General features: G+C 39.4%; 1 protein-coding gene across 1 annotated transcript in view; it reads left to right on the forward strand.

Annotated features, from left to right (window-relative positions):
• The window catches only part of LOC110407005 (pinopsin-like), a 76,095-nt gene that overhangs the window by 40,059 nt on the left and 9,670 nt on the right, over positions 1–26,366 (forward strand). Inside the window, exon 3 of the mRNA XM_021414172.1 lies at positions 11,403–11,636. Within this exon, the coding sequence (XP_021269847.1) occupies positions 11,403–11,636 (234 nt within the window). The remainder of the gene's footprint in view (positions 1–11,402; positions 11,637–26,366) is intronic.

Consider the following 26,366-nt stretch of genomic DNA (forward strand, 5'->3'; position numbering starts at 1 on the left):
TTTTTATTCTCGCTCTCACTACACCAGGACTTCAGTCGCTTTGCGGATCAATGTTTCAGGTCAGAACTGATAACATGGGTTGGCCAAAAGTTGGTCAAATTGAACTGTATTCATTTATATTTTGATGGGTAGCCTGGATTAATTGATTTTAGTTGTGATATAAATCAAGCTATTGAGTCCCCTTGAGGTGCCCATTTCATGGAGAACTGTCAAGAACAGGCATGAATATTTCTCCAGTGTACAAACTCTGCTACTAAAAAAGTGTTAGATCTTTGTACCAGCAGTATAAATATCTCACTGAAGTAGATCTTCAGTTTTTATTGTTTTGTCTGGATATAAAAGAATCTTTTAACTTAATTAATAAATATATTTATTTTAGATAGATGTAAAAAAACACCCAAAGTGCCTCATATACTTTGATTATTTGGAGTAGCGTTGGAGATGCAGCTTCTGAACATGGCAGGAACAAACAAATTTATATGAACTTCTTCATGCAGGGGTTGGAAGGTACCTCAAGAGATCATGAAGTCCAACCCCCGTGCTAAAGGAGGCTCCCTACAATAGATTGCACAGGTAGGCATCCAGTTAGGTCTTGAATATCTCCATAGAAGGAGACTCCACAACCTCTTTGGGCAACCTGTTCCAGTGCTCCATCACTCTTACCATAAAGAAGTTCTTCTTCTATATGTTGGTATGGGACTTCCTGTGTTCAAGTTTTAGGTGATTGCTCCTTGTCCTATCACTACACACCACTGAGAAGAGCCTGGCCTCATCCATTTGCCTCCCATCTCCTTTTAGGTATTATGATATTTTAGGTATATGTCAGCCTTGAAATACTGCCAGTGCTCTCACTGCATTGTGGGTTTGGGTTCATCTCTCTGCATATCATTCTGTCATACCTGGATATATCATCAGCTCATATAAGCTGACCAGGCACAGAGAAATATTTGTGAAACCCCAGCTTTTTAAAAAAGCGAATGCCTCTTCACCCTAACGTTCATGCACATGCCTGATAGGCTGCAAGGACCATTTCATATCTACATGCGCGCCACGTTCTGGAGATATTCTGCCTTCCTCACCCACCTAATGGTAGAGGATTTGGGGAGAGGATTACAGAATATTTAGCAAGAGCTTTAGTCTTGTTTAACCCTGGATTATTTTGTGTTTAATCACAACCTTCAACAAGCACAAATTTCTGCACTGTCAGACTGCATTACAGGCATGAACTCATAAATTTGTAATAATTTAGTTCAGTTTCTAATAGTTTGTTTCTGCTTACCTTGTCTTTTTAGTAATCTAAAACAAATAGTAAAATTTACAACATCTTAAGTATAGGTTTCTTAATGGGAAGTCTTATCGTGATACATAATTTATAAAGAATTGTCTGTAACACACAAGCTACAGAAAAGGAACTTCTCCTCATTTTCTATGAGCAAAGGTAAATGCTTGTAAGCATCCAGACTGAGTATAACTCATAAGCCAATTTCTCCTTGCTGGCATATCAGAGGGAGGGCAAGAGAGACCTAACACCGGGTACATGATTCTGGGTACATAATCTTTTGTTTTTGTAAGGGACACTTAAAGGCCATCTAGCCCAAGGCCCCTGCGATGAACAGAGACACCTACAGCTAGATCAGGTTGCTCAGAGCCCCATCCAGCCTGACCTTGAGTGTCTCCAGGGACTGGGCATCCACCACCTCTCTGAGCAACCTGTTTCAATGCCTCATCATCCTCATTGTAAAGAACATCTTCCTTTTATCCAGTCTAAATCTCTCCTCTTTTAGTTTGAAACCATTTGCCTTTGTCCTGTCACAACAGACATTGCTAAAGAGTCTGTGCCCTTCTTTCTTATAGCCCCCACTTTAGGGGCAGGGTAGAAAATGTTGTTGTTAATTTCATTCAAAAGGTGGATGGGACAGTGAGTCATACTTGCGTTATAGCTTTCTTCTCCAACATTACAATGCACAGTGTATAAGTATATATGTATCATGTGTATATTATAGTATGTAATTTTTTTATATATATACGAATCTATATACTCATATGCACTCAATCACTGGCTTTTTCAGCAAGAAGGGACAGCTCATAAACCAAACTGCAAACATACCTGAAGGGTGAGGAGAAGTTTTCAGTATGTTCTGTTTCCAGATAAACAGGATTTCCAATCTCAGCTGACATTTGCTCTGGCTCTTGCATTTATTATCCTTGTCAATTATAAGACACAGTCTGTTATTCCTTTTAGCTTTAGTTTTTGCTCTAGCTATAGCTTTAGCTATATCAGTGTTTTAGTCTTTCAAAACATTATTTTTGTTGACCCATGACCAAAACCAATTCTCCTCTAGATGCAGGCCATTTCCTGTGTAGATACTAGCAGTTCATTGCTTATCATCATGTAGTAACCTGGAGTCCATCATGGCTCTAAACTTGTGATGTTAATCCCTATGGAGGGGCCACTGCACCTTTCATGACCTCCTGATCAGAGTCAGCTTTGGCTCAACACTTTGGCAGGCCAAAGAAAGTGTTTTCCATGAGCAAGGAGGATTCATCCTGTCTGCAGGGCATGCTGGAAGCTGACTAGTGTATCCTGCCTTTAAAGCTTTGAGGTTCCTTTAAGCCTTTATCGTCTGTGGGTTACAATGTGGTTTTAAGCTAATTCAGGCCAACATGTTCATGTTGAGCCCAATCATAGGGATGTCAGTTACTGTGAGCCAAGGCCAGTTATAACATGCTTTCTAGAACTGGACTTAGTCAAGGAATCATATACAAGAAAATAATACTCTCTGTGACTGGTATTGGTTTGGACAAATTAGACTTGATGGCTCCAAGGGAATGTCTTGCAATCTTTTACAGTGCCCAAACCCCAAACAACCTTAATATTTTATAATGAACAGTTTCTTTTGATCATTTTTTATGGAATATTAATTAGATTTTAAACATGGACAGTGTTTCTTGCATCAAGTAACTATATGTTCCAGATAGAAAATACACCTCACTGCCCATTCCTTTTCCATTTTCCACATTTCTTGTTTTCTACAATTTTCGATTTGTTTCAAGCAGATAAGTGCCATGGAATATCAGATATCAGAGATAGCAGCTCTTTGCAGTGACACAATTATTAAAGGATATAGGTACAAATAACAGTTTTTAGAAGTGAATTATCACCACAAAGAATATATTCGCTAAATGAGCAGCCAGGGCTGTTGGTTCTTCATCTTTATTTCACCTCAGAAGGACTTTTTCTTTGTTGATCATAATGGTAATGGTAATAGCAGTGCTCCAAAATACTTGTTGTTGTTTTGATGCCTTTGGACCATTCAATGAATTAATTACTACACATGATCCAGCATCTTCTGAGGGCTGGGTTGTTTGTTGTGGGGTCCTCACAGCACATCACTGGCACACAACCTCTTCTGGACCTATACTGCCCTCACAAGAAACAGCTGCCCCAATGGCCATGGGTAGTTGCTCAGGTCTGTCCTGATGATTTGAGTATCCAACGTACTCCTCTGTCTAAAATGAGACTGTTACACAAACAAAACAATAGCTGTGCATGATACATCTTTTATTTTCTCATGCATACCGTTGCTAGAAAATTCATTGTGATGAGAGAAGATCAGGATAAAATATGAGCTATCTGTGATGGAAGTAATACCATGAGCTGCTTATTTGTGTTCACTTTGCAAGTCAAATTGTTCCTAAAAGCCCTTCAGCTGATACAGGGAAAGAATTCCTGAAACGAAGAGGATTATAGTGTTTCTTAAGTCTATGACAGAACTGATATTAGTAGCAATAACTTTTATGCTTCAAGGGCAGTGTACGAAGACCTAAGTTTTGTATTTAAAACGCATTTTCACTTCACCTTGAGGCATTAAGAGGACAACTCTCATTTCAATAACAAAAATTCCCAGTGAAGCCAGACTTCAGCTGATAAAATGTCCCTCCCGTGGACTTCAGTTACTAAACTTGACAGTGACATTCAAATAATTAACTATGAAGCCCCTTGTGTGTTCTTATGGCTTCCTCCTTCTGTGTTTGTTTTTATTAACTCATTATGTGGCCCCAGCTGAGTGAATGCTCAGATGATTGCTTAAACCTCACTTTAGCCAGTGAACGTGTAAGCGTAAGTGCTTTTTAGAGTCAGGGCTCATTGGGCAGTAAGATGATCTGAAGCAGATGTTTCTGTTTAGTCCCTGTTTCCACAGGGTCTGTACATCTATGCAGTGTTCACTCTTGTTTTGTACTATTTCCTTTTGCACCTAAATGTTAATAAACAAGGCATTTGATTTTGAGGTAGTAAGCCCTCTTTCCTGTGACTGTGTCTCTTAAATAGCAATCAAAGTACTTCATCTTAGTATCAATCCATAAAGTGTCAGTTCTGGAGTAGCCCACGCTGAGAAGCAGATTACTTGAAGCTTCTATTTTCTGCAGATTTTGATTTTTACCCCATGTTTTTGCTTCAGTATAGAATCCATAAAAATGGCAGAGGAAAGAGCTCATCATTGCTGACATTTGAGTTGCTGCTTCATTTGAGACACTCCTGGGGTTTGTGAAGAGTTATTCATATCAGTAAATTGAGAGCATTTTTAATTTCCTTATGTTAGAAACAGAGAAAACTGCCTTACTCGACTGGTTTGTAAAGGAAGGAGAATGATCATTTTCCAGCTTTTTCATCTACTGTGTCTTTTGCATCAAAAAGTCTAGCTCCCTTCTGTTCATTTTAAGAAACTGTAGCAGACTAAATGTTCAAAGATTGGCAGATTTCCCTCAGATGATTATGAATATTTCATTTATCTCTGGTTTTGGTAGTGCTGTTGAATATTTGATCATGTCAAAACAAGCATGCATAACTGACACTTAAAAAGGTTGGCAGCAAACACTGCTGCTCATAAATAGCCTTCTCTTTACTGTGCAGCTTTGGAGGAGAGAAGAAAACACAGCTCTTTGAATGTAAAATGTACAAAGCAGCTCCAGGAAAAATGCATCAGCTATGATAAATAAACAAAGCGCTTTGCACACTGTTTCCATATTGCTTATTTAGAGTGAGCTAGGTAAAGGATGATCACAGCATCGACTACTTAGGTTCATAGAGCACATGATTTTTATTACCTTCGACTTTAATAAACTGATCTTGAAGGACAAAATGACTGGACAGTCCTCTGTAAGATGCAGTGATATGCACTTTCCTCCCTTGAAGCGGCTCTGGAAGTTAGATTTTTCCTGTACAGACTCTCCATCTCGTAGTTAGGTGAATGGCGCGCCATATATGGTTTATCACCTTTCAAGATGTTAAAAAAATAACGGGGAACTGTTAAAGCATAAAGTAATGGCTTTATTAGAGAGAGAACGTAACTACATCAAGTGAGGGATACAGACTAGGGTAAATGCAAAAAAAAAAAAAAAAAAACACAGGTGAAATCATGAAAGCAATCGTGAAGCTCCCCCTTCATAATAGCTAACTTTAGCCCAGCTTCTTTATATTGTGTATAAAACAAAACAAAACTCAGCTTGTCCATCAGTGATGAGAGTTGTACATGTTAGTGCCTTTCAGGGATGACATGGTATGTACCTGTGACATTTTGGACCTTGCAGTTGTCTTCAGGATGCAGCAACACAGCCTCTGCATACACCCATCGCTCAGGACTTTCTTGGCCTCTTCTGAGCAGGTGGAGTTCCACCAGTACTCCTTTGGCCCCTCCATTCAAGGCCAGTTAAATCCACAAGGAGCTGAGCAGGGCTTGCCCATAGCCATACTTCCTTCCCTTGCTATTGTACTATAATAGTGTTAATGCATGGGGAAGTTCCTGATTAGTCTTCTGCAAGGAAAAGGTCAGGAGGTCAGCCCTATTCTCTTTTTTTTCTGTAAGGTCAGTCAGTCTTCTCTAGACCCGTACATTTGCCTACAACCTATCTGATATTGTTCTCTGGGGTTCCTGGCAGAGTACACACCAGATATTTGGGGGCTCTTTCTTAAACATCTACCCTAACAAACATTCCAGTTACAGCAAAAGTTGCTAGCATCCCTTGTTACTAACTCCTTCCACTTCCTATTGTAAGATCCCCTTTTTAGTGGCTGAAGATCCCTCCAGTCTTGGACAAGTGCCACTGAAATTTTCCACGCTCTGCACAGGGCTGCCAGTTCCTTCTTTTCCAGCGCATGAACTAGCACTGAAGCCCATCGCTTGGTGAGCAATACATCTGCTACATCTCGTCAGCTGGGAGAGGAGGGGATTCAGCTTTTGAGGTCAATCAAGTAATGTGTCACTCAGGCCCCCTCTGAGCACTTTTCTGCTGTTGCCTTCCCTCCTCAATGTGTACCCCTGTGGCTTCTCCCATGCACTGTGGCATATCACATCTAATGTGTCTGCTCAGCAAACTCCTCTAGTCATAACCGTGGTGACTTGCATGCCAGATTGAGTGGAAAAGGAGGGTGAAAGAATGCATTGGGTATATATGCAAGCTACAGCTTGGCTACAGGGCAAAATGAGAGCTAATTGTGCCAATCTTATGCTTGGTACGTAAGATCAGACAAGCTGTCCTGTTGCTACCTCAGGCTAATAGCTGAAAAACAAACAAACTCCAATTCTGCTACTTCCTAGGATGAAATCAGGTGAGACACACCATTATTTTTTTTAAATTAAAAAATAACCCCCCTCCCTCCTCCCGCAGATCTTCTTTTCCGTAAATGTGGTGCCTTCCCTACAAGAGAACAGGTCTCTCAGATTTGCAGGAGATGGTCTTTGTCCTAGAAAAAAAGACCTGAATTTATAGCAAAGGCATATGGTTTCCATCCAACCTCAGTAAATACATTTTGATCCCAGTGGCCTAGTATTTTTTGCGTCATTTCAAGATGTAGTTTAGATATTTTGTTTATTTTAAAAGTATATTATGTATACTCTTTATCTTCACATTTAGATCAGGCTTTACAAATTCAGCTATATAGCCCATTATTCAAATATTTTTTATTATCACAGTTTAATGCTCTTCTATCATCTGGCTGTGTAGACACCAAGCATTTCTGGGAGGCACTTCCATTTAACTATTGAAAATACAATGTAGCAATTGTGTTAAATTGTGCAGTACTTTCAAGATAAATGAAATCGTTTTGATGCTAAATTACCTACTGCTTTTTCATCTACAAAAATGTAATTTTTCTGTAGCTGTACTTTGCTTGGGGCATTCTAGCACCTTTAAACAGAGAGCTTTTAAAGATAACACCTTCTAATGGTAGGCTGCAAAGCCGCAAAGACAATGAAACCGTAACTGTGTAGATAAATATAGTACATAATTTCAAAAACAAAACTCTGGGGGCACTTCTACAGAGTAGTCTAAAACTTCTTGAAATCCTACAGCTTCTCTTGCATTGTTAACGTATCTCAGAATGAATCAGGGTTATTTCACAGTGTGGTGGGTTGACCTTGGTTGGTCACCAGATGCTCACCCAGCCAATCTCCCACTGCCCCTCCTCAGCAGGACAGGGGCAGAGAATAAGATGAAGAAAACTCATATGTCAGTGACAGGGAGATCACTTACCAATTACCATTACAGGCAAAAGAGATTTGACTTAGAGAAAATTAATGCATTGCCAATTAATAACAGAGCAGGATAGTGATAATTAAAAACAAAATTAAAAACATCTTCCCTCTTCCCTCCTTTCCAGGATCAGCTTCACTCCTGATTCTTCTACTTCCTTCCCCTGAACTGTGCAGGGGAATGGGGAATGGGGGCTGCAGTCAATCCATAACAGGATAGGAAACAACATCAACTCTTTTTCCCAAGATGTGGCATAAGGCCAGGGGAAGGGTGGTCATGCAACAGTCCAGCAGCATGCTCAGAGACACCGAGCAATATGTCTCTTCTCCCACCTCTTCACTCCTTCAGTTTTGCAGGCATACCTCCAGCACCTCACATATCCTACATCAAGCTAAGCAAGCCTTCAGCATGCCTTCTCCATCCCAGAGTATCTCATTTGAAAATAGTAACATTTATGCTACTCATATGCTCATGTACTATTTATTCTCCCATAGCGAAGTGAGCAACCACCATTTTATGGCCAGCTGTGGCATCTCAGGTTTCGGCTCTAAATCTTGACTTACTGTTGGATCTTTCTCCATCACTCCAGTTTGAGTGCTCTTATCTCACAGTTGTCTGTAGCTTCTTGAGGGCTCTAATGCTGCCCTACACTGTTTATTTTATAATGAACCCCTCTGCTTCTGCTGACTTTGTTAATTAAAGTCTTGTGCTTGGTGAACCACCATCCCAATAGACTCCTTTCCCAAGCTAGTACTGAGTAGGAGGACAAACCAATGGTCTGTTCTGTCTTTGAACTGAACGTTGGCCACCTGCTGTAGTACTAAAGATAGAGCACTGAACTTTGAGTCTCAGGTGTAAACACAAGGCCAAGGCAATATGGAATAAAACAAAGTTGAGTACACCGTGAAAAAGTAAAATTGCTGTCACTGAGGAAGTAGATGAATTACCTAAATGAAGCATAAAATATGATTAACAGCTGCAGAAGCTCGAGGCATCAAATAAAAACTGAGAGAAGCATCAAGTGTATTTTTAGGCCCATCACAAGGGCTGCAAACTTACCATACTTGTCCCCTCTGGAAAGCGGAGACAGTCAGGTCATCTGGGATCTGGAGCCATTAAGGAAGGACATATGTTATGGTCATTCGTTACTGCTGACCCATTGCTTGTCTTTCTTCATGCAGTTCCATGTTTTAATCTCTTCTCTGCAACAGTGAGAATGGAAATGTACTTTTGAAAATAATCATACTCACAAAAAAAACCTGAAGTTCTAGCTTCCTCGTTCCCAGGATTTGGACTATAAGTAAATCATATTATAGAATTATAGTAAGAAGTGTACATAAAAATAATGATTGGATACATTAGTTTAAAATGGAAATGAAAGGCTTTTTGGGCATGAGAGCTAACAAAATTTGCTTTCCAATAGATTTGTCTCTTGACAAATGTGTGTTTAAACTCAATTATAGAAGACTGCAGCAGAAGGTCATCTTTAATAGATACCGAGGACGTATGTATGTCTTGTTTCAGGAACAGCTGTGATTAGTTTTCTCCTTGTTAATCATCAGAAAAGGAAGATGAGAGGAAAAAACTACAAACAAAAACAAAATAAAACCCAAAGTAGAGTGGGTTCCCTGGTGTCTGAGTTCATTTCACATTACATTTTTCATCTTGATGAGCACATTAGTAAGGATCCTTATTCTCTAGTGACATATGAAGAACTTAGTGTCCAAGACTTCTGTCTGCTTACTCATTTTCACAAGTACAGTCAAATTTATAAGGAAGATACTGAAACCAACAGACAGTCAGACTTAGCATAGTAACAGTGACATAGTGACAGTGTAGGCTTCCTTTCTTAATGAAACAAAATAAAGATGTGAAACTAGAAGGATGCTTACCAAATCTCAACATGATCACATTTACACATCTTTTCTTCCCTTATTTCTAATCTGTAGTTTATCTGTGCAGACAGTAGACTCTTGCAAACTCTATTGTGCTGATTGATGCCACATCTTTAGCTGTGGATGCTGTAGCTAGCTGGGGCTTTGCATTTCTGTGTTAATGACTGTAACATAGCTTGTAATATAGCTGCAGCTAACATGAGATCCCTAAATTCTTCAGAAAAGGTTTCTATTAGTCACAAAAAATTTAGCTTACATAACCAATACAAGATTGGACCATTATCTGTTATTAATTCTCCTGTCAAGCCAAAGTAATTAAGAGATACAAGATCTGTTATTTCAAACAGGAGAACTGTTCCCAATGTTTTTAGAATAGACAGACTTTATTTTGTGATTGATTTTTTTTTTTTTTTTTTTGCAAAAAATCAATTGAAGACTATACAGGAAAATATACTTGATAATTCTTGGCAGACTAATTTAGTGTGTGTTTTGTTTACTTCCAATGGAAACTTTTCTACCAAAATCCCAGGTGGAATCAATCACTCCAAAAGACCAGGATCATAGTTAAGTGGAAACAACAGTGTCACTGTATTGCTTTGCCTTCCATATATACTAACACAGTTACTAGGTATGTTTTAGATTTACAGTCCAATACATAAACATGCATGTTATAAAAAAATACCCACACTGCAAAGAGGTAGGTAAAGCTTTGAGTTTTCACACTGCATGAAAACATGCAAGTTGTGCACCTGGCAACAGATGACATTTGACTCAGGTAATTAGTGGCTACTTCCTCTTTTAAATTTTGTTGCTGTTGTTAGATAAATTTTGGATACATTACACTGCAGGGAGATGCACTTTTGCTTATCTATGTTTGTAGTTTCATCTGCCCTTCCCTCGGGTGCAGTTTATTCTCAAACTCTGCACTTGGAGACAGAGACTTTAAAGGGGACATACATTTTATTTGGCTGAGTACAAGAACCGGTTGATTTATTTTAAACATTTGAATGCTTCCTGAAATCCTGCTGGCACATCTGGGTTTGCTAAACATACTCTGGAGGGAAGTTATGGAATTAACCATAACCATGGGAGACTAGTGGGCTGAGGCTCTATCTAGAGCCAGTGGAGAACCACTAGAACAAAAATTTGCCTCCTTGCAGAGGTTTTTTTCTCTGTTGGCTGCAAAGATACTTAGGAAGAGCAGCCTCACTACTTTGGAGTTAACATTTCCAAATGTTTTCTGAGAACTTCTTTATGATTCCAATAACCTGAGGCTGAGCATCCATATTTGATCTGTACCTCACCCAATCCTGACTTCTGCAGGCTTTGGGTACTACTTGTGCGCTCAGTGATATGAACTGTTGTAATGTTTAACGTCTGACGGAGAGATCTAGACTCCAAATGGACACAGTGCCTTGCGCAGAACAAATCAAAGGAGAGTATATTTTGAAGTGCAGATGGAAGGCTTTAAATACTTTCTCAGCTGAGCTGGGTTTGCTCAGCTATAACCAGAATGTAACTGCTGGTAAATTCATGATAGCAAGATGAGCTACTGTACCATTGCATTGAAAACTGTCATTTGAATCTGTGCTTCTTGTTTATCCTGTTCCCCTCCATTTCCCCAAAATAACGGAGTAACTGAATTAAATCAGTATCTGGCCCACTTTTCCTAAGAGCACAAAAATCTCTTTTTGATGATTATCGGGGGGGAAGATGTTTTGTCAAAATGGTGAGCAACCTGGAAAAAGTAGTCAGTAAAGAATGAATACAACCACTTATAATCTCATAAAGTCTCTTTTGAAAGGCTTCGCTAATGTCTTCCCATTGCATTTGTTCACTTCGAGGTTTGAGTTTGTTTTGCTTCTGGAATTACAGTGTTGATTGTCATTTCTGATCTAAGACCACAAAGATTATTATAAGCAATAAAAACAACTACTCAGTTTCTCAAATCCCATCTTTATTTTCATCTTTCACTAGGTTGGAAAAATCCACAAGAACACTGCTCGCAAAAGAGAATACCATGTACTGTTCATGGTGATCACTACAGTTATTTGTTATCTTGTATGCTGGATTCCCTACGGAGTTATAGCACTACTTGCAACATTTGGTAAGCCAGGTGTGGTGACTCCTGTTGCAAGCATCATACCTTCCATCTTAGCAAAAAGCAGCACTGTTTGCAATCCCATTATCTACATACTGATGAATAAGCAGGTAAGAAATGTCATTTTTAAACTGTATTTTCGTCAGGGCCTATCAGGCGTTCTTGATTTCTGTGACTGCCTGTCCTGTTGATGTGTCCTTGGAAGAAGGGCATTCAGGGCTTATCCAAATAGTGTCGGTGGAGTCTTCAGTCGAGTCTTGGGATGGAAGTGTTTGTAGTCAACATAATATATTGTTAGATAAGGAAAACAGATATACATCTGCTTACTGAAATTCCTTGTGTTCTTCTGAGGGACACACTGTATGTTAATTTGCATGCTGTGGAGTAGCTGAATGTACTGGAATTTATTTAGAAAAGAAGAAAGTTGGGGTGGAGAAGGAAAGAAAAGAGGGGCAAGAAGAGGAAGGGATTTCAGGACTTTGAAAAAAGTATGAAGGAGGATACATGTTGCAAGCACTTAACTATTTTCATGGCAAATCCACTTGAAAACAAATAGTTATTTGAATTACAGTTTTTATGGACTTCTACACTTCTTTCTGCCAAAAGAGGAAATTAATTTTGTCTCTTGACAGCCAAGGCAAATTTCTAAGATACCTATATCCAGCTGAGGTACCTCAATCCTCTAAATGTCATTTTCAGTATAGGAGGTTAACCTCTTCATGTTTCTGTGTTGGCAGTTCTTAATTCTGAAGTTTAATAAGTGCAGATCTGAACGTTTTGAAAATGTGTTTTGCAGTAAGAAATTTGAAAAATATGCGTTGTTTATGTTATCTTTTTGATTACATCATGTTAGATGTTGATCTCAATTTTGTGTCCTCATGATGTCCATTGCATTACTCGCCTTAGCCTTTAATTGCTCGTATACTGTAGCCTACCTTTAGTGTTATACAGTACTATATAATATTATATAACAACACTGTTATCTTATTATGAAACCTAGCCAAGGAAAAAATTGAATATAATAATCAAATATATTATAGTTTTGCCACTGCCTCAGATCATTCTTCATCTGATTCATCTATCCCAAAGTTCTTAAACAAGGAGTGGGTCTACTCCTGCAGTCTGAGGGTAGGATCCCAGGCAAGCTCTGAAACTTCCCTGAAATCGGAAGGAGAAAATGCTATTGCCTTCCTGAAGCCTAGGACTTCATTTGTAAGGTCTAGCTTGAGCTGACAAGGAAAAAGATAGAGTACTCCATTTGAAAAGTGCTCATGCTGGAGAAAAATCGCTATTTTCTTCCCATTCTCTTACAGTTTACACTTTTTAGGGAAATTTCCCAAAAGCAGCATTTGTCTTTCTTCTTTATTCTCTGAGTTCTTTGACTGATTAGATCTTTAACTTCCATGAGATCATCTGACCATGCTGTGATCACCCGAGCAGGCTATAATAGAGAAGGCAAGCACACTTTGGCATTGTCTTCATAGAAAGAGCACATCCCAAACAGCAGGTTCTTCTACAAGGAGCTAAAAAGGCCATGCAACAATTCAGGAGCGCTGTGGCAGGAAACTGGAAGCAGATTTTGAAGCATCCCTGCTTAGTCTCCAGTCTGATGTATTAGATTTCTCTTTTAAACTCTGAGAATAATCCATTTGTTTCCCTCTGCCTACTGTTCCACAGCTGCCATCATTTAACAAAAAAATGCAAAGGGGAAAAGTTGAATCAGTCTTGGAGGCTGGATCATTTCTTGCCAGCTGGTAGTCAGTGTAGGTTCTATTATTTTCATAGTTATCTTCCTTATTGTTGCAGAAATCAAGGCAAAATCGTTTCTTAAACAGAATTTGCTCAGATTTGGGGTAAATACTTTTCACCTTCATAAAACCAAAATAATAGTAAATGGCTAGCATTAATTCTCAGCTCTCATCTGCTCTGCCGTTCTGTATTAGTAGCAAAATAACTATTTTTTATATGAAACTGAGGGATGAACTTCACTCACAAAAGGTAAAATGCATCCATCTGTCTATTCATCTTCCTTTCAAACCAAGAGAAATAGTAACACTGTTATCCTGTGTATGAAGTGTGTTCACAGCACTTCAGCTATTTTGGAGCTTTTTCCCATTCATTTCTGTAAATTTAACATCTCAGGAAAAAATCTCTCCTTCCCAGCATTCAGCTTCTCTGGGCTTCATTCTTTGCTGAGAACTGTCACAACAGACTGGTGCTTTCCAACAAAGAAATTATCTAGCTCACATTTTCCGCAGTTCTGTCTTTTCAGATGCAAGATATCACAGTAAGCTATTTATTCACGCACTTTGTAATTACATAGAGAACATATGACTTAATCTCTACTTCTCTGTGCATAAGCTCACCTTTTTGCTTTGGGACATGCTGTGAAGATAGCAAAGCATCACTGATAGACTGCAAAAACAGTTTTACCTTCCATTTGTTATAAATGAATTTGGAATATTGTGGAATTGCCAGTCTCTGAGCCAGCCTTAAAACTCATCCTGCGGAGCACTCTTTTAAATTAACTCTCTTGTAGGCTTTGAGTGACCCTTATAGTCCAGAAGCCCCACTGAAAAAGTTTAGTCTTTGTTCTGTGCTGACTTGAAATAATAAAATGGCTGTGGAAATGATGGATTTCTCTCTAGTGGCAGGGACTGCTTCATGTGGGACCGTATTGTTTGTGCCGCTGTCCTGCTGCTGCTCTTCTCCAGGAGGAAAGAGGTGCACCTTTGAGGCTGGATTGTTCCTGGGCTGATAACATTACACCAGGCAGACATTAAGCTTCATTCACAATACTACCACAGACTGAAGTGATGTATTCAAACTTCCACCAATGCAGCTACCCAGAACAGGTTCCTTATCATAGCTCCAATTACCTTCTTTCACCATGGTGAACGCTTGTCTTCCTCGTGTTACATACAAGCAGCTGTTAGACCTTCCCCCAGCTTGAACACCCAAAAGCTTTCTGGCTGGTGTAATTGTACTTGAGGACATGTGCTGACAACCAGGCATCATACCTGGGTATATAACGGTATGACAGCTTTTGAGGTTAGCCTTATCTTATGTATCAGAAGTTCACCTTTTATTGATACAGAAGGCAAGATATGAATAAAGTGTGCTTGAAAGGTTATGGTTATGGATAAGATGTGGGTCCTGAGATTGTGCCATTCTGCATTTGCTATTTCACATTATTTCAAGTTAGTACTCAGAAAACAGGAACTTGCTTCATTGCTGTTGACAGCCAAATTTAAAGCAAATGAAACCTTATCATTTGAGGTTCTCTACAACACCTCACTTGGAAGTCCCCCGTCAGATTTAATGTCACAACCTTTGCTGATGTAAAATAGCATTGCTCCACTGTGGCTGATGGGCTCCAGACTAGTTACATGATTTCGGCAGTTACTTCCACACGTTTATTCACTCAGGCAGTGAACCTGCAGCTCCCTGGACTACTGAAATTCACACTAGGGCTTCTAACACTGTTTTACATCTCACAATTGGGGAAAAACAAAACCATACCCAAACTCTGTTATCATCAGTGTGCTATTTCTGGTGTCAGAAAGTGCCTCTGAGCAAAAGTAAGGAGGGAGAGTGTGAGGGATGGGATGTATTAGATGTGAATAGGAGTTTCTGATTACCAGTTTGATTTCTGCTCTATCTTCTTGAATTAAAATCACTGCACATACAAAATAGAAGCTGGCCTTGTCATTTACCCCATGGATTTGAGGAAGTGATGTTGAAAAGAATATTCACACTCATTTGAAGATAATTAATACTGTGACCTTTCCAAATTTATCACGTTAGGGATAGGGCTGACTGAGGGAGAAGTTACACAGAAAGAACAAACAGAGAAAGTCAGCTACAAAGACTTGTGGTTTTTGTTGTTGTTGTTGTTTTCATTTTTATTTTTGTTTATGTTTCTGGTGGACAATGAGGTTCAAATAATAATGTACTTAAGAGTGTTCCCCAGCAAGACCCAGACCCAGCACTGTGCTTCTCACAAGTGAGCACTTACTCAGGCACACAGTGCTGTTGCTCTTCTGGGACTGCTCACATTTTGAATGATCTTCAGATATATCTTCATTGCTCATAGACACAATGTAAAATAGGTGCGTGGGCCCAAGCAAGGAACCTCTATGGAAAAGCTTTAAAGAGTCAGGGCAATAGTACTGGAAACTGATGTGTGATAAACAGGAGTTAACCCAGCAGGGAAATGAAGTTTCCCCAGTAGGTTAGAGCTGTGAGTGAAAGGAAATGCATTTTCACATTATTTAGCTATGCTAGGTATGTGATAACACATTGTCCAGAGAGCTGGCCTTGACTCAGGTCACAAGTTAGACACTTCCCAAACTGCAGCAGGAGCTGTACCACCACCATCCAACTCACATCAGATGCATCACTACCAGGCCGATACCTCTCAAATGCCTTCATAGAACTCGAAGAGAGGAACAAGGAGTCCTTCTTTAAGGATAAGCTTTTTCACCTTACATGTTTTCCACAGCCCTGCTCAGTCCTTCTTGGCCTTACCTTGTTCACTGAGCAGGGGAAAATGCACATGCACTTTGGGAAACAGAGTTACATGATAGTCATAAAAAAAATAAATAATAACCTTCACATTTCCCACCTGGATGCATAACAACTGCATTTTCACAGTCGATTTTCATGCAGTATTGTGCAGCTTTCAGTATTTCCCATAAAAGATAATGTTTCATTTTTAAAGCTACAGGAATATAGGGATAAGTTACTGCTGCTTTTTTTTTTTTTTTTCCCCTTTGGAAAACTAAGATATTTTAGCTGCATGAAAACACAGAACTACAGATCTGGAAAGAAAGTATACGATGAAGAGACAGCTGTGTCAAAACTCATTTTATGCACAAATTGAAATGTATCTATTAAGACCTGGAAATAGACCACATAAGTTCATGACCTTCTAGAAGTTTGTGGACTCACCATAACATTTATTACTATAAATCGCTATAATTTTTCATTAAAAATTGTGATCTGTTTTTTTGTTGTATTTTTTCTTTTTTTTTCATCTCTTCACTGCTAGCTGGGCTGACTGACTAAATAATAGTAAAGTAGGGAAGTGATGCTGCATTACCTTTTCTGTCATCTGGAAACAGCAAGAATTTTTGTCCAAATAAAATTGTGCACCTGAGCTCTTAAGATAAAAATGAGCCAAGGCAGTATGATCTCTCAGTGCAGAATAGTCTGCACTAAGTAGAGTATTATAGTATGGTTCAGAAGTTTTTTGACTGTATTTCTTTCCCAACATGCAATGATCCGACTTTTTGAAGTTGAGAGACAAAGAGAGGTCTCAAGGGCACCTTCACAGCTGTCATAAGGTATAACTGCATTTCACACAGTGAGTTCAAAATTACTTTAGGTATTTCTCTCTCAGCTTATGACAAAAAGGTCAGTTCAGGCACACAACCTGTTAAACCAGGATCACAAGTATGTTTATCAGCCCCACAAGCTTTACGCTGCCCCTGGCTGCACTCTCGGTGCAGCCCAGCTGAATATGCTGACGTGAGCTCAGCTTTGCTGTGGATACTCTCTGAGGGCTGGACCAGCTCCTACATCACAGAAGAGTTTAGGACTTTCTTACTTAGATCCACAGGAAAAGAAGGAAGCAGGCATCTCTCATGCAAGCAAAATATTTAATAAAATGGAAATGATTACACGCGAATGAACACCAACATAGAGTATGTGTTTATTCGACTAATTAGTACCATAATAAAAATTATGTCCACTTAAGATATCTTCCTTTCTGGAAGGCACAGAAAGTGAAGGGAGGTGTCCTGGTTTCATCGAGGTCAGAGTCAGCTTTCTTTCTGGTAGCTGATGCAGTGGTGTGTTGTGGATTTAGGGTGAGAATACTGTTGATAACACACCGATGTTTTAGTTGCTGCACAGAACCAAGGACATTTCACCTTTTTGTACTGCCCTGGAAGCAGAGGGAGCTGGAAGAGCATCAGGAGCTGGGAGGGGACAGAACTGGGACAGCTGACCTGAACTAGCCAAAGGGATATTCCATACCATATGGTTATTCTCAGCAGTAAAACTGGAGAGTGTTGGCTGGAGGGGCTACTGCTCCTCATGGACTAGCTGGGCATTGGTCAGCTGGCATTGTGCATCACTTGTTTTTAGTTCCTTTCTTTGTTGTTACATTTTGTTAGTTTTTATCTTTCTTACTAAACTGTCCTTATCTCAACTGTGGCACTGAGGGACATGGTTAGTGGGCATGGTGGGGATGGGCTGACAGTTGGACTAAATGATCTGAGAGGTCTTTTCCAACCTTAACTAGTCTATGATTCTATGATAAGATCTCCCACTTAGGGGAAGTGAGTTAATGGCTGTGTGATGCTGAGCTGCCTGCCAAGTTAAACCACAACAGGTAGTAATATCTCTTTACCTTATAAATCATTTTAAACATTATCCAGTATGTTGCTATCATTTCCTGTATTGCTCTTTTCATAGTGCTGGAGAAACATGGGGTTTCACGGGAACAGGAAGAGAGCTCCACATCAGACAAGGGTAGTGAACAGATTAGAACACCTATGGGAAATTACAATGGGCAGGGTTTGTAGCAAAGACAGTAGGATCCTTTTGTAGTCTATATCCCCTCTACAAAAGCAAAGAAGCCATATCTGAGAAAAAGAAAAAGGAGGAGACTCCAAAAGAGCATAGACTGAGGTTAAATTTGAAATGACAGGTAGTCCAGAAAGAGAAAGAGAGGGTTATAGAAAATGACTTACTAGGTCTTTTCCTGTCTCTTTTATGTATTCTGTAAGCTTTGACTATAACATTTCTTCGGAGGTTTAAGTTATCATTGTCATTTAGAGTAAAGGTATGATGCAGGTAAACTGCAACAGGTAAGAACTGTGTTCCCTTTGGACAAGTCAAATTTAGAAGTAAAGATGCAGTTAAAATCTAAACTTATTAGGTCACAAGCACTCTAGTGCATTTTCATTGAAATTAGCTTAGAAAGGAGGGAGAATAGCCTCAGCTCTCTTCTGGCAACTTTGATAAGTCCAAGAAATCAGCTAACTGCCATGATTTCATGAAAGGAGATTAACATTGGTACCTATTTGGGGGATAGCAAGGAAATACCTGTAGGTAAAGATCTGACCTCTAAGATCACTGCCACTTCACAAATGGAATGAAACAATGAACTGTTTAAGGATTCAAAGAATATGTGTGGTTACATCTCTGAACTCTGGTACAGGAAGACTGCTTCAGTCAGATTGTTTGATCTTGCCTATCACGAACAAACTACAGCTGAATAGGGAGTTTCAGGATAACATTTAAAATCACCCATTTTCACACATTTGCAACCATAAAATCAAACCTGCAGAGTAGATTGAGAGCTAAATGGAGGATTACAATATCCAGAGATGACTACTGAAGCAAGGAGTATGGTATACTCACACTGAAACAAAAGGCATTAAGATTCTTACAAGCAAGGTAATCCTTGGTGTCCTGTTTGCTCTTGCAAGAATACACCAGCAGAAACTCAAACAAGTCACTATTTCTTTGCTATCTTCATGTGCATGTTTGCTGTCAAGGGAGAATCTGGATGGTCAACAGCTCAGTCAGTGCTAAGGGAAATGCAGGAAAAAATGGATAAGGTATTAATCACCATGATGTTTCTATCTTGCCATTACTTCAGGGTGATCTAAATGTTGGATGTAAGCACTTGGAAGTCTGGTGTCTTTTTCTGAACTGATTTCCAAGTTTGGTCTGTACAGATAAGTTCCTGCAAAGGTGTACGGGGTCTGTAGGTAGACTGAACTTGTACTGTTGTTCAAATAGTACCACCAGTCAGCATTGCTGACAGAACAGATATTATGGGAGCTTCTGTTGCAGTACTCTCAGCCACAGCCACAAGTCAAGAATCAGACTAAATTTTAGCCCATGCCTTGGTCTGCCTAAGATCAAGCATTAATTTAACCTCAGATTTCTTTGTGCTAATTCTAATGCTTCTACTTTTCTCTAATGTCCACATTTTACAAAGAGGCCGCCTACCATTTCAAAGCTGAACACAGGCATAAGTCAGCTGAAGAAAACAGAATCTGCAATGCAATGCAACAGGTTGCATAAGCAAAGACTTTAGTTACTTTCTGAAGACGATTAAATTCAACAGATGGCAAAGATTTGAAAAAATCAGTGTAACCCTGGAGGTGATAGAACATCTCATTTATCTCTCCTGTTTGATCACTGAATAATTTCTTGAGATGTGGCTGTGGCATAATAGTCAAATTTTATCCAGAGCATGAAATTTTTGTACATTTCATCTGTCAGCTGACATTACTTCACAGTGTTCTACTTACTGTATCTACCAGGTATATCTTTGTAGTCATGTATCCAGCTAACAGTTCAAGCAACTATCATTTCAGATTAAGATGATGGAGAGAAAAAAAATATATCATATTTACTAATCAGATTTTTTTCAGCATTTGTGTAACTTCCTCCAAACAAATATTCAATTAATTGATTTAATCCTCATTATCCTTGTAAAGCAGGTGACGATCATCACCCTAGTTTTTTGCAGCAGGAGAAATTTCAGGATCAAAGGTTACACTAATGCTTAAAATCTTGTGAACTGGCATGGCGAGTCTAATTCAAATCTGTAGAACTTTCTGATTTACTCATAATGTCCTTCTCCCTTCAGGGCAAAGAAGCTGCCACACGCAAGGAAATAAAGGCTTTCACAGTATGAAAAATGCAGCATAAAATACAAAAGTCTACCATGTCTGTTTGTTTCATTAGATTTAATCCCTTTTCTCTTTAAACTGCATCATTTAATCCCATTCAGGAATTTGGCAGTGTGCAAATGAAAACAAGTCAAAGTTCCTTGACTCTTGAAGTAGAAGCAGTTGCAGAACTTTGTTCCTCTGATGGCTGGTCCACTAGCATCCAAATTATATTTATTTATAGCCACTTTATAATCCTTTACTCCTGATTTACTCAATAACCCTCATTCTCTGGTAGCTGAGTTCTCTTCATACTCAGATACAGCAATCAAATGACCTTCTGTCTTCATACTGCAGGGCTAAACCAGTTTAGTTCTTTTAGTTTACCATAGAGATCAAGGCTCCTCATTCTTCTGATGTCAAAAGTAAACAGTTACAAGCATCTTTAATGCTTCTGTTTGTACATAACAAATCTCATGCTCAAAAGTAGTCAGTGTCCTCGATACTGTGCAAAGGCCAGTGACCATGAATATACCCAGTTGCCATCACTAATGTGTAGTCATAGAAAAAGAAGCCATGCAAATGTCCTGACAGGAATTTAATTCCCTTACTTTGTAGGCCATGGGCCATTCTTGTGGCATTGTTTTGCAGTGGCCAAGGCAGTGCTCCAGTAAATGGCACCTTGGTGTCAGAGAGCATTCCTCTAGTATTTTCTCTTTGAATGATTTCTCTCACTTTCTAAAATTGCGAGAAATTCAAATAATAATAACAATAAAAATACAACCTTATTGTTAATCATAGTTGGGATTATGTATTTCATCTAGGAGAAATCTTCTTGATGGTTCAATGAATATTAGAAGAGGACCAACACTTTAGGAGATATTTCTTGTTTCTGTCATCTTGTTTAAAGTGTTTAATTCCCTTGATTATTGCATCTTTCTGAATTTGAACCAAAACCAACAACAACTCAACAGTGACTTCTTAAATCCCTATATTGTGACTAAATTATGACCAGATTTTCAGAAATGGGCATGGAGAAATATATAGAGGTCTGCTATATAGGGGACAGCTATTAGTGTGTGTGTTTTGTGTGTCTGTGTGTATTAGCAGAATGTCACATAGTGACACAGCCTCAAGCAAAAAGAGTTTGAGTGATTTACAAGGAAGATGACAATGATATGATGCTACAAAAATAATCAAATGAAAATTAGGGATTTGGATTTCCATGTGTGATATTCTTGGTTTCAAACTAAGTGGAGCTCGTTAAAGATCACCTGGAAGAACTCTTCCCTAAACACGTTCTGCATACAGACTATGGCCAAGGACAGAGCGCTCAGAACCAAGAGCAACAAAAAGACAATAAATTCACAATTTTACAAGCATTTATTCAGCACTGGGGCAGGAACTTATCAGTCTAAGTCCATCACAGTTATTTGGGTCTTTTTATTAATCCTTGTAGATTGATCCAGAATGCATGGGTAAAGGACTGAAAATACAAGAGGAAATGATGTAGGCAGGAGAGCATATTGATGACGACTAGATAAACACATTCATTTTGCAAGAGACAATATATTTTCTGTTATGTTTTGAACTTTCAGCAAAATGAGTGTTGTTTCAAAATAATCTGGAATCACTCATCACATATTACAGTAGTAATAGACCCTTCATTTCTTCTCATGAAGTATAATGTTACTTCAGGGACTGGTAAATTTACTTCTGCCTCTGTCAGTCGGGATCCATCAATCACACTGCAAAGCCCTAAACAATTCTGACTTACTGAAATGAGAAAATAGAGGCAGGGTCCATTTTGTTGCTGTTCACTAAGGTTCTTTGCCTGTTCTTTTTCCTCACACTGCTTTAGGAAATTCTTCTTCCTTAAGTTCCTTCTTAGATACAAGGAATTAACTTCACATATGCTGCCATTTTGTATATTGTATGGGTTTTAGTACCTCTATTTAAGGGCAGTGAAGAGCTAGTGTGAGATAAATATGACAATCGGTCTTTTTTATCTGCGGCAATTAACTCTGTTGAAAGCATCAGTTCTCTCTTAAAGCAATGTGCAGTGTAAACATAGTAGTGTTGTTTGTACTGTGCTTTCATGTGCACAGCCAGACTCCTGGAAATCCAGCAGTTGTGCTTGTTACATTGAAGTATACACAAAAGTTTCTCTAAATTTGTTTCCTCAAACAAAATAACTATCCCCAGTTTATAATTCCTGCAGCTTTGGTCTCTGATTTTGTTCTCTTTATGAGAGTGCATGTTAAAAAAGGACTGATCTCCAGAATACTTTTAAATGAGAATTATTTGAATAGTATGCTATATTCATGAAAATAAGGTAATATTTCTCAGACATTGAGCTGTGCTCTTTTGTTTCTGCCTTCTCTGCTCTTCTACTGCTAACTTTGTTAGCATTATTTTGGTAACAGTTTATTGATTCGTTTTCTTCTTGTCTCTACTGTTCTTGGGATGCTCCAGCTGCTCATTAAACTGCCTAATGGCCTGATACCTCTGTTCAGCCCCATGCATTTTTAAAGTCTAAATTAGGTCTACCAGATAGCTTATAATTTCATTTGTATAGAAGCACTGAAAGCTACTGGAAAATGACACAGCACCTCTAGGGAGGCATTTTGCTAGGGAAGGAAAATAGGGTTGCTTGATCCAGCAGAACTCTTAAGCTTCCTGCCCTCTCTTCTGAAAAAGCAGGCTCGGAATCAGGCCCTAGACAGAACTTTCCCCACCGACCCCTCATGGTTGTCTGTCTTATATGCCTCCAGGCTCACACTCATTATAGGCAGAAATACTGGGCTTAGGGGTAGACCACAGGAGTTTTTAGTTTGTAGAAAAGGCATGTTGTGTTTCTTGCTATCACAAGCCAAAAAATCCTTCCTACTGTCCGTCTTAATCCACGTTGTAAATACTTTGGATCAGGAACTCCACCTTAGTCTACAAAACTTGGGACAATCTACAAGTCATAAACTCTTGAGGCGTATTTGTGTAATGTTTGCTTGAGTTACTGTAAGGATGACTGAACTATGCTTACAAGACTTCCATCTTTATAGAAAACAATCCAGAAGCCCCCAGCCTCCTTCCATTTTCCCCTAGCACCTCACCCACACAGGAGATGTACCTGCTGCTCATGGTGGCAATGGAGAGGATGTAGCCAGCACACTGCATGCAGCAGTGCTGCAGGATTGATTTTGGAAAGGGAAGCTGTTTGGAAGGCAGGCCAGAAAGATATTATAATAATGAAGTGCAATCACAGCCAGATGACTGGGAGCAAGGCAATTAACAGCAGCTGACAGCTTAGAGTCAGCACTGGCAGCAATTTTTCCCTCTGGCTGCTCCCATGAAAGCAAGGCAGATGTGATATCTATTGCTTGCCCTCCTGAACCCCTCAGGGTTTCTGGAGTCTTCTCAGAAGTGTATAAGGAGCTGTGGCTACAACAGTTATCCCTTACCTCTCAGCAGCCTGCAACCAATAGGATATGTGATTTGTATTTGTCTACAAACAGAAACAGGTCATCAGAGGAAATGGGCTTTCTTATTTCAGTTATCATAGAGACGAGTAGAAGCATGTGGAGGAGGCTTTTCAGAGTGTAGCAAAGAGATGCTAACTCTGCTGACATTAGACTTTACTAAATTTAATTAATGGGATGTGTTTACAAGGAAGCTGAGCCACAGAAGAAGTCAATTAATGTTCATAACTCAACCTTTGTTGTTCATTTTAAAATCACATCCCACAACGCTAAACCTGGCAGCAGCAAGAGCAACAAATGAATTGGGTTCCTCCTTTAAAAAATGTGCTATAAAAAAAATAAGAAAACAAATAGCCCAAACAAATGCAGTGACTATTAGGGAAAAAAAGCAGCATTTCTTCATTTGCATCCGGTGTAGCTCATCTTTTTACTGCTGCTTTTACTCTGCCCCAGTGAGGCTGCATCTGGATCACTGTGTCCAGTTCTGGGCTCCTCAGTTCAAGAAAAACAGGGAACTGCTGGAGAGAGCCCAGTGAAGGGCCTCAAAGATGGTGAGGTTCCTGGAGAAAAGGCTGAGAGACCTGGGGCTGTTCAGCCTGGAGAAGAGAAAATGGAAGAGATTTTGTCATTGCTTATAAATATCTAAAGGACAGGAGTCAAGGGAATGGGGCCAGGCTCCTTTCAGCGGTGCCCAGCGACAGGAAAAGGAGTAATGGGAACAATCTGGAACATAGGAAATTTCATATGAACATGAGAAAAAATATACTTAGCAGGTGACAGAGCACTGGAGCAGGCTGCCCAGGGAGGTTGTGGAGTCTCCTCCTCTGGAGCTGCTCATAACCCACCTGAATGCTTTCCCGTGCAACCTGATGTAAGGGAACCTGCTTTAGCAAGGGATTGGACAAGATGATCTCCAGAGGTTCCTTCCAACCCCTACAATTCTGTGATTCTCTTTCCTTCCTTGATGGGTTTCATCAGTGCTTGTTTCTCCCCCATCCTTCCCCTGGACTTCTTTCCTCACTTGTATAACTTCTAAGAACCCAGAGATTTCATCAGCTAGGGATCCTCCTGGTGATTTGTCACAACTTACTTGTGCTGTCATTTCTCTAGTGGCAATTCTGCCTCTGGGAAGAAGAACCCACCATATTACTGCATCACAATTAATTCATTGTGAACTTAATGCATCCTTATGCATCAAACTAAATATGCATTTACTTGAATATGAGCATATTTTTAGCAAAAAGAAATAGGACATGTATTTCTAACTTGCCTTGGGTAGCAATGCATGAAGCATGGGCTCAGGCTGTACTTAACTTCCAGAAAAGTGCATTAATTATTTTCAAAGGCACTATCTGCAGTAAACTGCCACTGTAAGAAAGTGGAATCTAAATACTAAAAAAAAGATAAGTGCACCGAGTAGACTTGGGTAGATTTTAGGGTGCAGCAGATACATGCTATTCTGATGAAACAATGAAATTATCACCCATTAATCACCTTGAAAAGATCAAGATGATGAAAGGAAAAGAAGTCCCACCAAGCCACAAGTGGACTGCCCATATGCCTGATCATCGTGATTGATGACACTGGCACTCAGTAAAACACAACTTGATCATAGCCACAGGTGCAGTTTACTGCAGCAGGTGGTGGGTGTGATTATAGCAAAACACTGACTCCTCCGTAGCTTTGTGTAGCTGCCTAACAGGTGCATGCTGCAGTCAAGACAGTGAGTTGGAGCAATCATCCTCTAAGATGTGTCTTTCAGTCACATCAGAGCAGGCAAGCTGGCAATAGATATAAACAGATCAAAATGCCTATATAAAGTTCTGTGTGTCAGAGCCATGCTCCTTTGAGCTGCTCAAACACCACTGATTTCTGTGAATAAAATACAAAAGGTGCCTCCTTCAAAAATACATTGTTCAGAAAGGTGAAGTCTCGTTGGGGGACTGAAACTTGAAAACAAGTTGCCTGTGAAGTTACTTGAGATACTATCAGAGAGATAGTGTCACACCCCTTCTATAGCTGTCACTGCTAAAGAATAGGGAGTACAGCAAGATACTTGCTGTACCCAACACTATATAATAATTCTTGGATTTTAACCACCTACTGATACAGTAGTTTGTACGCATGTGAAACATGCTGCGAGACTAGAATATCCTCTCCCATGTCACAGACAGTAACATCTACTGAGCATCTTATCATATGGAAGACAGCGATCTTGCGTTTTGTGTGGTTTTTTGGATTTTTTAATGAAAAAGAAAGGCCAGTAAAAGCAAAGTTGAAGCATTTGAAAAGCATCAGCAAGTTTCTTTTTCCATACACCTCAGCATTCAGTTTATCCCCTCGTGTAACTAGGAGTTCTGAGTTTTCTGTGAAGTGTTACTTGCAAATCGTGACATGTAGTAATTATCCCCTCAATGTCGCCTGCCAGGAGGTGGTGTAATACAAAAGATGAGCTGCATGATTACTGGCTGCCAGGAGTTAATGTGATGGCAATACAATGTTTAATGTTTCACTGATGTGCAACCAGCTTTATTGTAGGCATGCACTCACTGCGACTGTCTAGGGTGAAAAGCTCAATTTCAGCCACTGCATAGTGTCACATCCCACCTGTGAAGGAGGGAGGGGGACCAGATTCACAAATCCCCCTGGTTGAATTAAAGTGAAA

The sequence above is a fragment of the Numida meleagris genome, chromosome 1, assembly GCF_002078875.1.
Source record: "Numida meleagris isolate 19003 breed g44 Domestic line chromosome 1, NumMel1.0, whole genome shotgun sequence".
Taxonomy (NCBI): domain Eukaryota; kingdom Metazoa; phylum Chordata; class Aves; order Galliformes; family Numididae; genus Numida; species Numida meleagris.